The 13,843-nt window shown below is 38.2% G+C and overlaps 1 protein-coding gene across 1 annotated transcript in view; it reads left to right on the top strand.

The window, feature by feature from the left end:
• ARHGAP15 (Rho GTPase activating protein 15) overlaps window positions 1–13,843 on the top strand; it is a 331,328-nt gene that overhangs the window by 168,721 nt on the left and 148,764 nt on the right. The window contains exon 9 of the mRNA XM_027749003.2: window positions 725–851. Coding sequence (XP_027604804.1) covers window positions 725–851 — 127 coding nt within the window. The remainder of the gene's footprint in view (window positions 1–724; window positions 852–13,843) is intronic.

A 13,843-nucleotide genomic window follows, 5' to 3' on the forward strand; every position in this document is an offset into this window, starting at 1 on the left:
TGCCGTGTGCGCAGGACAGGATGTCACCACCCAGCACTCCGTGGCCACTTCATCCCTGTCATCTCATTCAGTTTTAAAACTTTGAACGAGCGTGGAAAGCCTGGCAGCTCTCCGGGCTGTTGGGATGGCTGAATCTCACCTGACCAAATGCCATGGGAAGAGACGTGGCTTTAGCTGAAACAGCAGCTCCTTTTTTCGTTTATTCTTTTGCTTCTTTTCCCCGTTAATTTTCACGTTGTCTGCCAGAGAATTAGAGAAAGAGAGAAGCCCCCCAACTGCTTCCTAAGCTTAAACCAGCAGAATTCAACCCCAAATTTGCAATGATATTTGAAACAATTGTGCTTGTAAGAATATTTACTGTAACTATCTAAATCAGAAAGGCAATTTAAACGCCCTTCCTCTTTGCCAGCATTTGGAAGTAGCCTGCAATGTGGAAATAATTTTGGTCTCTAAAGCCTAAAGAAGCAGGCCTTTTGTTTTCCTCACTTAAATGGGAATTTATCTCAGAAATTAAGATCAGTCTGTCAGGGCCATAAAAGCTCTGCCATATGACAAATTTTGCATTACACTTTCCTTAAATTATATACTCCCTGCACACTTGCTCTGTGTGTGTCTGTGAGCTTCTGTACTGGCATTCTGGAATCTCTTGCTTCATTCTTACAAATAATCATTTTATTAAAAGCATACACATATGTATATATATATATATATATTCTTTTCCCAGCCAAAAGAACAGAGAATTACATCGAGAAATTTGGAGTTCAAACTCAGAAGATCCTCCAGCATCGAATTACTGAATAGCTTAGACACTGAATCCAAAGAGCCAAAGCCTGAACACAGAAAATCTTTAAGTAAGGCTTTTTTCTTTCCTCATTTTTCTTTCCTTTTTTTTTTTTCTTTCCTTTTTAAATAACTATGCCATTACAGGCTAAGATAATTTTTATTACATACAGAATGTAAGGAAGATCACTGAGAATTTTAAAACTGAATATGTTCTGCGCTGATATACATAACTTGCATTTAAGTAAAGACAGTTACTAGCTCCACACTTTTAAAGGGTGACACTCTCTCCTAAGCAAAATAAATTTGTTTAGGAGCAAAGACATTTATTTAAGCCATTTATTTTTAAAAATAAGCAACATGAGCCCTACGTTAATGGTCTGTTGCAGTTGCTTTGTTTCCATTTTAGTAAAATACCTAAAATTGCCAGAGTAATTTTGTCTGTTGTGTATTTATACACTGAATTGCTGAAAGAATTGACATATCCTCTGCAGCCGACAATCAGTGATATATCTATAATTTTATGGAAGATAAATTTCAGGGTTTGATGTTGGTTTTTGTCAGTGTGATTAGCAAAGAAAGTGATCTAAAACTGGAAGGGCTGTGCTTTTACTCCACTGAAAAGACTTTCCCAGTCTGTGCCGAGATGCTTGTGACATCGTGGGCAGCAGCCGCAGGAGCTGCTGCTGCTGACCCTGAATCACACACTCAGCAATTTTTTAATTTCACCCTCTCCCTTGAATTTTTGTTTTCCTTCTTTGTTTGGCGGGAGATTCACATCCTGCTCCCAATGGCAGCGCCGTGACAGCTTTAGACTGGCAGGCTGGTATGAGATACCTATAGGTACTGAAGGGCTGTGCAGGAATTTGCCTGCACACATTTCAGAGCAGGATCAAAGCCTGAGATGTTAAGAAAAGGGCTGCACTAAAAAGGCCCAACATGGCTATTTTTAATGATAATTATCCACACAATCATAAATATATGCACACATGCGTGTGCGTACACACAAATAGAGACTCATTAAATAGTCTCTTTTTGCAGATCACAGATTGTTGTTGTTGTTTTCCTATTATCTTGGAGGTTTGTTTCTTTTTTTTTTTTAAGTTTTTTTTTTTCTTTGTGTTATAAAATATAAAGTAGCCTGAAAGTAGCTGGTGAAAAATTGTCCCAATATCTTTGTACTGTGTGTTACATTGCATTTCTCAGAGGAAGAAAAATAAAACTGAGAATATAGTGAGTTCTGAGGGTCTGATTCTGCTCTTATTGTATCGAATAACAAAATGCCCATAAACTGTCTCAGCACTCGGGGAATTTTTATTTATTTATTTAGATTTCTCACATATCTTTAAATGATAATTTGTCAGACAAAACAGAAAAAGTGACTATGAGCAGTGACAGAGACTTAGTCTATGTTTCTTTTCAAACCTTAGAGAATCCTGAATAACCTCCGTTTTGTTAAAGGCTATTTAAACTATTAAAAAAATGTGAAAATATCTGCTGTGAAATCTCACTGAATCGAAGCTTGCATTTAAATACCGTAGATTGGATTGCTTCTAAAATATGTATTCAGAACTTTTTTTTTTTGGCCCCTTGAGATCAAGCAATTATGTGGAATTAGAAAAATCATATTATTCACTTACTTATTAGTAGTCTAAGCACAAACTGTATTGTCAGTTTTCTGCCTTTGGCTTTCTGTGCCCTTAATGTTCACACAAGTATCGTAGCCAGAATTATCGGCAGCTAGAGCCAAAATTGCTTTAAAAAGGCATGAGAACTGGTAATGACACATTGTTAGCAGTTAACAGGTGGTCGTTTCATTGTCCAGTTTGACTGCAGAGCACAAAGATATGTGCAATATCTGCAAGTGTGTTTATAAAGTTCTTACAAAGTTTAACGATTTTATAATTTTATAGCGCTCTTACGTTATTGACTATTGCCAATGCCAAATCCAAACAAAGGAGATTTTTTAACGATGGCTACAGACTCCTCCAGTTTAACGCAGAAGATGAGCAATTGATGTGTTAGAAGACCACGCCCCTGCCCTGATAACCCTTAATGGAATATCCAGGCAGTTCAGACTCGTTTGTATTTACCCTCTCTGCATTTTAAGGGCTGTAAAAAAATGTCCAGTTTTAGACTTGATATTACTGCACCATTCTTTTTCTCTTGTAGCAGCACAAGTATATAAAGAACAGGTATATTCTAAGCAAAGCACTTCAGTAATTTACTCTTTAATTTAAAACTGGGGAGACTGCCCCTAGAGACTTAGTAGCGGGAATTTGGTTTTTATGTCTAATCCTAATTGCTTCTGCTTACACTACAAGGACAAATGGTAATTCTCTGTTATGCTCTTTGAGCTGTAGACACTGATTTCACTGAAAATTGGGCTCAAACTGCCAGGCTCAATTTCCAAAGTTCACAGAGTGGTTGTCCTCTTGGTCACGCAGCTTTTCAGTGGCTTCACATCCAGTTTGGTTTCAACTCATGTTCCAGTTGAAGTTTTCTTGAGCTAAGAAGAAACCAAGGATGGCCTTGGGGAGCATTACCAAAATATGTAAAACTGTGAGCTTGTTCTCAAATACATGGAGAGAGATGACTCTTTATTTTATGGTGCCAACTATTTCACTCATTTAATTTATGCAGCTGATGCTGGGTCAGAAAGAACGTGTTTTTCATTCCAGCAGCCTCCCCCATTAGAATAAGTATACATTTGGTGCAAGGAAGCTGCCTCCCAGCACCTCTCCTTTTAATGCAAACAAGTGTTGTTCTAATTTTAAAAATTAGTGTCAGACTTCATAATTTCCAAGTAATTCAGTTATCATTCAGACCACAGGTTTTTTTGTTTGCTTTTTTTTCTCCTAAGTTTGCCAAAAAAAACCCCTCTTAATTAGTACCAATTATAATTGGGTCTGCTGGTAGGTGGTCTGCCACGTTAATTTTGCACCACATGAAACCAGGCACCTGGGTGAGACTGAAAGCAAAAATGCTGTCATGGTGCATGGGAAGTAGAGAAAGGATCTGGGATGTAGGGAAAAGTTCTGTGCATGACAGGATTCCCAGAAATCATTCATCTCTCCAAAAACCAGGGGACCTTACTGTGTCTGTGGACTACAGGACCTGTCAGGACAGTTGTGTTGTGGGTAATGAAACCAAATCCACACTCTCTGCTAAGAGTATTTCTTTTCTTGCACATGGTCGTGTCATGGTTTGCATCATCTGAGCCATTTTTGGCCACCACCTGGGAATTCTGTCACTCAGGAGGGACCTCTTGTGGAAGAACCTGGGCTGGAGTTGCTATCGATTGTTAGAGGGGATCAATTCCCCTTCTACTCCCCCTTTCCTGGATGGAAACAAACAGCTCCGCAGCAGGAAGAGTGCCCTTTGGCTACTGTATCAATCTGAGGGCTGCTCTTGTCAAAATGCACAATCACAAGCTTGATAATGCAATCCATTCCCAAAGCACTATATTTCCAACCTGTTCTCCATCATTTCCTTATGGCGTCACATTTACTCAGTTCATCACATTCTTATTAATATTTTAGGTTTCCTTGAAAGTGATGGAATTCTATTTTTATTACAAAAGCAACAAGAATAAATACTAATTGTTGTCAGTTATTTCCTTATGTAGTGGGAACAGTAATCTGTTCCTCAGCTTTAAGTTGCCAAAGCAAAATAATGAAATATTTTAGACATTTAAAAAAATCTGTGATATTAGATAAATGTAATTTGATCTCCTTGTTTGCCACATAAAAGCTGGAACTGCCTGAATTGATAAGATTGAATTGCATTATTTTTATTGTTTCTACTCGCATATTTTTTCCTTATCTTGAAGAACACTTTACTTAAAACCCAGTGGTTAGTCATGCAGCCCTTGCAAAGGAGCCTGGAAAATCTCCTCCATGTTTGAATTCCAGCTTGAGGTGCCAAAACCAGAGCATCAAGATTTAAAAAAATATATAAATATATATATACATATACGTGTATGCGAACAGGAATGTCTGGATAAGTTGTGCAGTTGCTACTCGTGATCATTTCAGTTTCTCAATAAAAGTAGTCAAGGATCCAGCCATCATTGTGCCAGACAAAAAGTGACACCAAAGTAAGACAATTCCAGCCCTCAGCTTGAATAAGGACAAATTGCAACAGGTGGAAAAAGTAGACAAAAGCAGGGGATGGAAGGAAAAGTCGACAGCAAAGCCGACATGTCACGCATATTAAACAGCAGGCTTGGGATTCCTTTCCACTCTTTGGAAGGATCAGGGTCTTAGCCCCAGCACCCTGGCCACCAGCCAACTCAAATAATGATATTTTCCTTACCTAAATTCCTCCTGGAATTTCAGCAGAGAGTGATGGATCTTTTAGTCCCAAAGGGTGATGTTTTGCCCTTGGGATGCCACAGGCTTTCATGCTTCCCTGAGGAATGGCCTCGTAGCAGTGTCTGGGCATATGCCTCCTAGCATCTTTCTAATCAGGAAAAAAAATAACCACCTCTGGATCATAATTACGATTTGCCTTCAGAGGTATTTGCTACAAAGTCATCTGGGCTTTGAAATCTGCTTTGGTTTCTTAAAAGACATGGGTAAAGTCAGGAGCTTACTGTCCTTAGTGTTTAGCCATGGACTATGTGTGCTTTAAAATTGACCAAAATTACTTTTCTTGTTTCATTCACTTTTCCTTACTTCAGAAGGCTGAATTTTGAAACTCTAGTATGGCATGCATTTATCCCTTGGTGATTATTAAATCATCCAGAATCCTCTCTGAATGCAGTTTGTTAGAAAACTAAGACTGTACAATGAGTGTGGGGAAAAAAATGCCAGCAAGGAAAATCCCATTTTAGTCTTTTAATGGACATAATGGAAGAAATGGAGAATTTGGTGGAGTTTTAAACCTTCCTGGCTCCATGTAGTGCTTGCTCCTTCCCTGGCTAAAGCTTCTTCTGAGGACCTACTCAAGGGTTTAAAGTTTGTCCCTGCACACAATGGGGTATTTCTGTGGCAAAGACGACCTGGCTGAGGCTGTTGTTTCTCTGCAAAGGGAAGGGATCGGCACCAGGGCAGAAACACATGGATTTGCACAGCTTTACAGAGTAATAACAGAAGGAAAAAAAGCCAGGAACTTAATTTTGCTGAAGGCATCATTTAGAGATCCTTGAAAAAGGCCACCTAATTACAGGCAGGGCTGGGAGGAACCTGTGGGAGTGTTTACTCTTCCTCTCTAACACATGAAGGGGAGGGTAGGTTGAGAGAACATATCTTGGGATGAGACCCTATCTTGAGATGTAGAAAAGAGGTTTTACTGGCCCAGCCAAAGTTGTCAAGGGCTGGATTCTGTGGTAGCTAACAGGGTCCTTCACCGATGTAATGTCTGTGAAAAGGGGTCTAATTACCAGGCTACTCAGGGTGGTGGTGGAATCACCATCCCTGGAAGTGTTCAAAAAAGGTGTGGATATGGTACTTGAGGACAAAGCTTAGTTGGTGAACATGATGGTGGTGCTGGGATGATGGTTGGGCTCGATGATCTTAGAGGCCTTTTCAACCTTTATGATTCTAAATGGAGCTGCAAAAGTTGGAAATCACTCCATTTCTTTGTTAGCTCTGATGAGGTCTGAATTCTTTCCCCTTCCCGGCCCATTTATTTCATTTAGATGTGAAGTTCAAAGCCAAATGGATGCTATTTAGGGACTATTATTACATGACAATGTTAGCATTATGTATAGGTCAGTTTTACTACTTTTAATAAAGCCAAGAAACATAAAGCAGTAATGTATATTAGTGCAACATTACCAATGGCAACAATTAAAACAGAAAGCAAAATGAAAACTAGGTGCAAATATGCAGTTTCCTGCTGCAATATTAATTTTGTCACTCTGCAGCTTGTATGTTTCTGGCATTCATTTTTATTGCATCAACAAGAATGCAGTCAGCTTCAGAGACTGAAAAAAGATCGCAAAAAGAAAATGCAACATGCTGTTTCTGCAGGGTGGAATCACTCATTTGGACTATAGGGACTAAACTTATTTTTTGACATATTTTTACTGTCATGTTTCTCTGCAACATTAAGTATAGGTATGCTCTTTTCATAGAGCTTAGGAAAATACTGATTCAGCAACAAAGGAGTAATAATACTGGCATTTTGGAAGCAAAACATGCCAAATTCAGAAACAAATTGTGTCATTTTTCCTGATAATAGAAGATTATGTTGCACCCAAAATCAAAACTGGCTGTGACTAGTCCTAAAAAAAAATACATTTTTTTCCTGAATTTGAATATCCTGTTTCCATCAATTATACTGTAATGTTCCCTTAATTCTTTGTTTTATTTCTACTTCACTCTCCAAAATCCTTCCAGAGTTTACTATTTGGGTTGAAAAAGCATATTTTTAAATTGGGCATAACCAACTTCCATATAAACATTTGGCAGGGAAATCCATGCATGTTCACTTAATTCATTTTTATTGAACCAAGTCCAGATTTTTAGTCAGGAAAAAGTTAGATATTAATCATATCTGAGCAGGATCATTAAATTTTCCTTTACCTACTAGAACAGCAGGGTCATTATAGAACCATGAGAAGTTAGCTCACTTATTAATCTTTACAATTACATAAAAGTGATCATTTTTATAGTACTTAAGAGTAGCTCTAACCCATTACGTGAAGAGTATGTGGGAATATTACAATATAATATAATGTATTATTATAGATGTGACCTGTGACTCATTGGTCTGCTCACTGACACACAACTCTCTGGAAAAGTTATCTGTTTGAGCTTGGATAATCTTTAATTGTTTCATACTCCTCATGCTCATTTATGGGGCATACTAGTAAATAGGGAGCTAGTCACTGAGTTATTAATTACCTCATTATTACTTAATTATCACCATTGCATACTTCATTTTTATGGGGAATTACATCATAAAAGAAGGTATTTTATGCTGCCCACCACAGTTAAGTATGAATGACAGTGATAGCTAATGTAGGATTGAGTTAGTTAAAGAAAATCAGTCAGAAATCCTCACTATAGATTACTATCCAGTTTCTTCTGCCTTTTCCAGCTAACACTTCTCATCCTTGACTTTGAAACCCAACAGTTTAAACTCGGTTCTTGTTTCAGTGGACTAATCCCCTTTCATAAATCATGTTCAAGTGCTGAAATAATTTGCACATCGTTTAAAGAGTATTTACTTTGAAACATTCACCTCAAGCCCTTTTGTATATCCTTTCTCTCTAAAGATTTGTAGTATTTGTTTTGTTCTCTGAGGTATAAAAGACCTGGGTAAACTTTATTCCTGTTGTTTCAAGATTAGTGAAATAAAATGCATATTTATTCAACTGGGACTGAAAGGAGCTTTAGTAAAGACGATCATACATACGACCCAGGGGAATGTCATAATACAAAATGTCTGTCTTAAAATCTCTTTAGGTTTGTTCAAAACACTATTGAAGGACTTAAGTTTAAAGAAAAAAAAGAAAAAGGTTGCAAATCCATATTCCTCCTCTGTTCCAAAGAAGAGAGAGACACCATATATTTTTCTTAACAAAATAAACTCCTACGTGTGCGCTCTAGATGAATTTGATATGGAGAAAAGTAGAAACTGGATAGTCATGATCACTCTAAGTCTTTTCCTACTGAACTATGGATACTGACATAGTCTTTAAGAAAATTACATTTGGGAAAAATGTATAGCTTTTGTTTTGAACGCACGCTTGCCTCAGAAAAAGCAATCACAAAGAAATCTTGAGCATTTTAGGCATTATTGGAATCAAGCAGTTGTGCCCTTTCTGTGCACTGAAAGTGAGGTGGACTCCTGTAATGAGGAAAAGGTTTCTACTCTGACTCTACCACTTTTAAGCCCAGCTATCCAACATCTTGCACTGCTTTGGTGCAGTCTGTTAATTCCTCACTAAGTAGATCTGTGTTTACACTAAGTGACAAAACTAAAGTTTATTGTACAAATGCCATGGTTTTACAGTTTAAGGCAGCACACAACACAGACAGTTACATCTGCTTGACCCTCCATCACCTGTGTCATCAATATATCTCCAGTTTTATACATCACCATGTTTTGCCTCCACAGGGAAGGAATACAGGCTGACAACAGATAACACCCAAATAGATGGAGGCATTTTCACTGCAACAGGGAATATTTCAGACTGCTGTCTTTGGAGAGAGGTCAGAACTAGAGCAAGTGAGCAAGACTTTATGAGCTTTGTTATTCAGGAAGGAAGAACCAGCCCAGCCTCCCATCACTCCTGTGAGCTTAAATTTGAATTTCTCATGGTATTTATTGAAACAAGTATCCTAAATGGAAGGCTGTAGCCAGAAAAAAATTGTTCTTATTCTGCACTGTATTCTGAGGCTTCACTATAATTTCTAACTAATCTAGATGCAATCCTCATGGTAATTTGGGAGGAATGTGACAGAAATAAGGAGGTTTTTAGGTTATAAAAGTAAATTATCCTGTTAGAGAGACGGTATATTGGGTTCTAGACAGGAATCCCTTCTGCCCAGACTCACCTTTTTCCCCGTGGTGAAATCACTTAAATATTTGCACCTTCCAGCTTGGAGAATGCACTTAATTTAAATTGTGACATCCAATCCCCAAATATTTAAAGACCAGCTTTATGGTACTGTCTCCTGGACAGGGCCTACAAATGCTTTTAAAAACAATGTGCTTTGTAGGATCTCCTATTTGCTCCACCAGCTGCCTGCTGACGTGCAGGATAAACAGATCCTGCCTCTGAAAGCCAAGGGTGGAATATCACTCAGGGGTTAAATGCTGTATTGTTTCTCAATTAAGTAAAAGGTTCCAACTAGCTGGCTTTAAATATTGATGCTGAAGAGAACACTATGACATATGAGCAGCTCCCCTCACCACTGAGGATATTTGGCTCCATTTAATTAATTCCATTGGCCATTGTCTTAAGTGCGCCCAGGATTCACCCAAGAGGAATTCACTTGTGTTACTGTTATTGAAAAGTGTAACATGGCATTATCTGCCTCAGACAGACTTTTTGTAGCATTGAATCAATTCCCCAGTTCTTGAAAACAACTACCTCATTTGATTCCTTTCATAATTAATGAAATTCGGTGGTAATGCTTTTGCCCCTCAGCTCAGGCTGGAAAAAATGTTCCAAAACTTCAGTTTTCAAGCTGAAAGCACTCTAATTTTCAGTCTAAATGGACTTGTGGTATGACTGGGCTCTTGTGTCAGCTTTTAGCTTGCTCTTTATTTTCAGCAGTTATTTTGTGCCTCAGGTGTACCACCCCAAACAGAGTTACAGACATGGGTCTTACTCCTTCCCCTGCTTGTGTTGGTGAACTCAGTCAACCAAGATTTGTAGCTGTCTTTTCTATCACAGGCTGCTGCTCTTTTCCTGATTTTCTCAAATAGCCCTTTCCTGAGTCTGCCCGTTTCAGTCCCTGCTCTTTGCACATGGATATTCAAGGCTAGGTCTTCCCACAACCTTGGGAAGCAGAATTCAGTCCCCCATATGGAAGTGGGGGGACTGTATCACCTGATACAGTCTAGGGTTGTATTTGTTTATCTCTTTCATGACCAATTTTTTAGAGATAAAAAGCAAACAACCAGGACACGCAGAACCTGCTGTCCTTTAATCTCTTGCAACCAATGCATTCTCTGTGAAAACCAAAGAGCAAACTTGCCTTAAGCCTTTTTATAGCATATAAAATGTGTTCCTACGTGTGATAACAGGTTTTTTTAATTAATTTTTAAGGTGTTCAGTTCAAACGGAAAAGTAGCATTATTATAAAACTGAACAACTCTTTCCAAACAGCACACTTAAAATAAAAGAAATGAAAACATTTTAAAATACCCCAGTGCTAATACATAAACAAACCAACAAACAAACAAACAAAGCAAACAAACCTTGGGGATGAAAAAAGATTATCATGAAATTTGTGAAGACACCTCATCCAGAACACATATTTTTAAATGCACGCAGGTATGAAGCGCTACTGGAGAAAATGTGTCTCTCCATGCAAAGCTTTATAGTTAATATTTGCTGCAATCACATAGTGACAGTACATTTTACAGTCACTTTTGCTGCAGAAGGTTATCCCTCAATCCAAGGACCCAGAGCCTAAGGGAAGGTGGCCAGATGTAGGCAGGTCAGAACAGGACAGCAGCCAGATGCACACTGGATCATTTGCCATTTAGTAGGCTTTTAGACACAAAAATATAAATCAGGGCAAGTTAACCTTTAGCTTGGTGAGTATCTGTAATGAAAGACTTCATTCAAGGTACAGGAACACGTGGTTTGAGTCCACATTGCTTTGTGCTCACCCTTTGTAGGACACACTGGCTGCGTCCTGTTTGGAAAAGGCTTTTTCTCTGATCTCTGGTCACCTTTTAATGCCTGTTCTGTTAACATGTGTGTCCATTATAACCTGATGCTTCCATGCATCCCACCAGCCTGGTGCTTTTAAAATATTATGTTGAATGGGTGTGATGTGTAGACATGTAATATTACTCTTGAAGGTAAAATGCCTTCCGGGATAAGAGTTAAAGGTCAGAGTAAAGCAGAGACAAATAAACTTGGTGCTTTCTTATCCATAACACCTCTTGGAGAAGTCTCTGGAGTAAACTGGCTCCTGAGCAGCACCCAGGATTTCTCTTGAGAAGCAGTAGCTGGAAGGACCAGAAAACTGACTAAAAATTGTGTAATGCAGGTGATGATCTCAAGATCACTCTTTGACTGTCCTGTATCTGAGCTGTAGGTAAATTAACTTAATCAAAATATTTGCCTCATTGTTATGGTTTCCAAGAAGTTAAAGATTTATATTAATGCAAAAATATGTTTGGAATATATTTTTATGTGAAAACATATGTGCAGTATCTCTCTTATCTAAGTAAAAATATAAATAATTTTCCTACCTTCCTTTCTTCCTACGAAGGTGTTTCAGCTGATGTGTTTGAATGAAAATCAAAAGATAGCACTAAAGGTTAATGAATAAATAATGAAAACTTTGTAATACCTGAATTGTTATACAGTGTTATCTGAAGATCATTCAACATGATAGATCAAGGGTAGCACTGATATTAAAGCATAATTACAAGAAGTGGGATACCTGATTTATTATTGCAACTTTGTTCTTAATGTGAGTTACACATTAGTCATTTCTGAACTGAAATTTTAAGTCCTACTTATAAAGTCTTTTGTTTTGGCATCTGAATTTGGTTTCTCCTGGGGTGCTGTAGCACATATGGCCTGTTGAATGAGAAACAGTGTCAGGGAAAGCAGAGCAGTGGTCTTATCTTGTCTGATAAACTTTTTTAAAAATCATTTGTATGTGGTGAATGTGAAAATGGAAAGTATAATTAGAATTATACTTTCTGTTGCAAATAACCCACTAGGAGAATGTACTTTGAAAACACGCCTTTTATTTGGTGGGTTTTAGTTCAGAGCCCTAAGTCTGCAGAATTCACCTTTTCCAAATAATTGTTTATTTCAAATTCATCTGTAGCTGTCCCTGCTCAAGTTACAGATCATTCATAGCAATAAAGCTTTCTAATTCTGTGACAGAATATTCATAATGGCTTTAAAATACTCAGCTGGATAATGGTCTGCAGGATCTGGACAGCAAGACTTCAAAAGGCAGAGTCCTCTGATCTCCAGTTTCCTTATTCCCTCTAAGCTTGGAAGGTTTCAACTATCAAGCATAGATTAAGTTTTATTGGTTGATAGTCTAATTGCATTTGTATTATCTTTCCTCTTAATATTATTTTCTTTTCTCTGTATTGGATTTCATCCAAATATTACTACGACCATGAAGCAGTTTTCTGAAATGTTTTGCTTTGATGCTTAACTGCTTTACACGTGAGTGCTGCAATAAGGTGCTGGTTCCTGATAATGGTTTTCCATCTGTAAGGAGAAGTTTCCACAATCTCCTGTGCTTTGCTTATATTTGATAGAGCCCTTCAGTTTGAGGCTTTTCATGGACAAGATAAGGTTTGGTTAAACATCTGAACTTTGGAATGTTTATCTGAACTAGATTTGACCCCTTAATTTGTCCATCATTAGTTATTTTGCTTTTCTTTTTCGAGACTAAATTATGCTATTAAATATGTTCTAAAGTAGGTTAAGCCCCTGTGCAATTTGTCAGCTGGAACATTAATTTTAAAGCTAAAACAGTCTTCTATTGGCTCTTTTTAACATTTAATCTGAATTTTGACCATGGCTGGTCAAACAGAGAGTCAGTGCACCCATGCAAACCCCACATGTAGCTGATTGAAGTGTCTCAGAGTTGTTGTGATGACTGGCCTGATATTATTTCAGGAAAATATCAGGATAATTAGTAATTATTTGCCTGCTCAAGCAGCTTGTTCCAGTGCAGCTGTTCTGGAGAGTGGATAAAGTACTAAATGTCACTGCATGCCCTGTAGTGTCTCTGGTGGTGTCCACCTCTGAGCCCCTAAACAAGGGCCAGGCAGAGTTGGGGTCCCACCTGCAGCAAATCCTTGGCAGTGTATGAATGCTCATTTCTAGGGTCCCAGTTACTCTTGCCTTCAGCTGACCATATCTTTGTGTCCTCTTCAGACTTACATCTTAATGGTACCAACCCAGATCTTGCCCCTGTGTTACCTTTGTGATGGGAAGGAGCCACCATCAGATTGTAGGGAGAGTGGGTGAGTGCTGCAGCAAGACAGAAGTGTTGTTCCCAGATCATCTTGGCCAAAGATACACCCAGTAACACAAGGAAGAGAGAGGGCAAACTGTAGTTTCTCTCTGCTCTTACACAATTGAACAGCATCTACTGATTTTTATTAGAAGATGAATTTCTGATTAAGCCAATGCTAAATAATCCCACCCCTTCCTTGAAAACACCAGAATCAGAGCTTTAGGTAAGTAATCATATTAAAACACAAACAATAACAATGTAATATGTCACTAAACATAGCAGCAGCTCCATTCTGGACTTTCCCTCCTGTAATTCCACTGCCTCAGTCCAAGAGGGAGGATGACCCACAGCACATCTCACAAGGCAACTTCTCCTCCTACAGCCTCTATAGGGTAGATCAACAAAAAGCTGTAGCCTGATTTTTG

The sequence above is a fragment of the Pipra filicauda genome, unplaced genomic scaffold (genome assembly GCF_003945595.2).
Source record: "Pipra filicauda isolate LSUMZ 115617 unplaced genomic scaffold, ASM394559v2 scaffold47_size6085603_pilon, whole genome shotgun sequence".
NCBI classification, from domain to species: Eukaryota; Metazoa; Chordata; class Aves; order Passeriformes; family Pipridae; genus Pipra; species Pipra filicauda.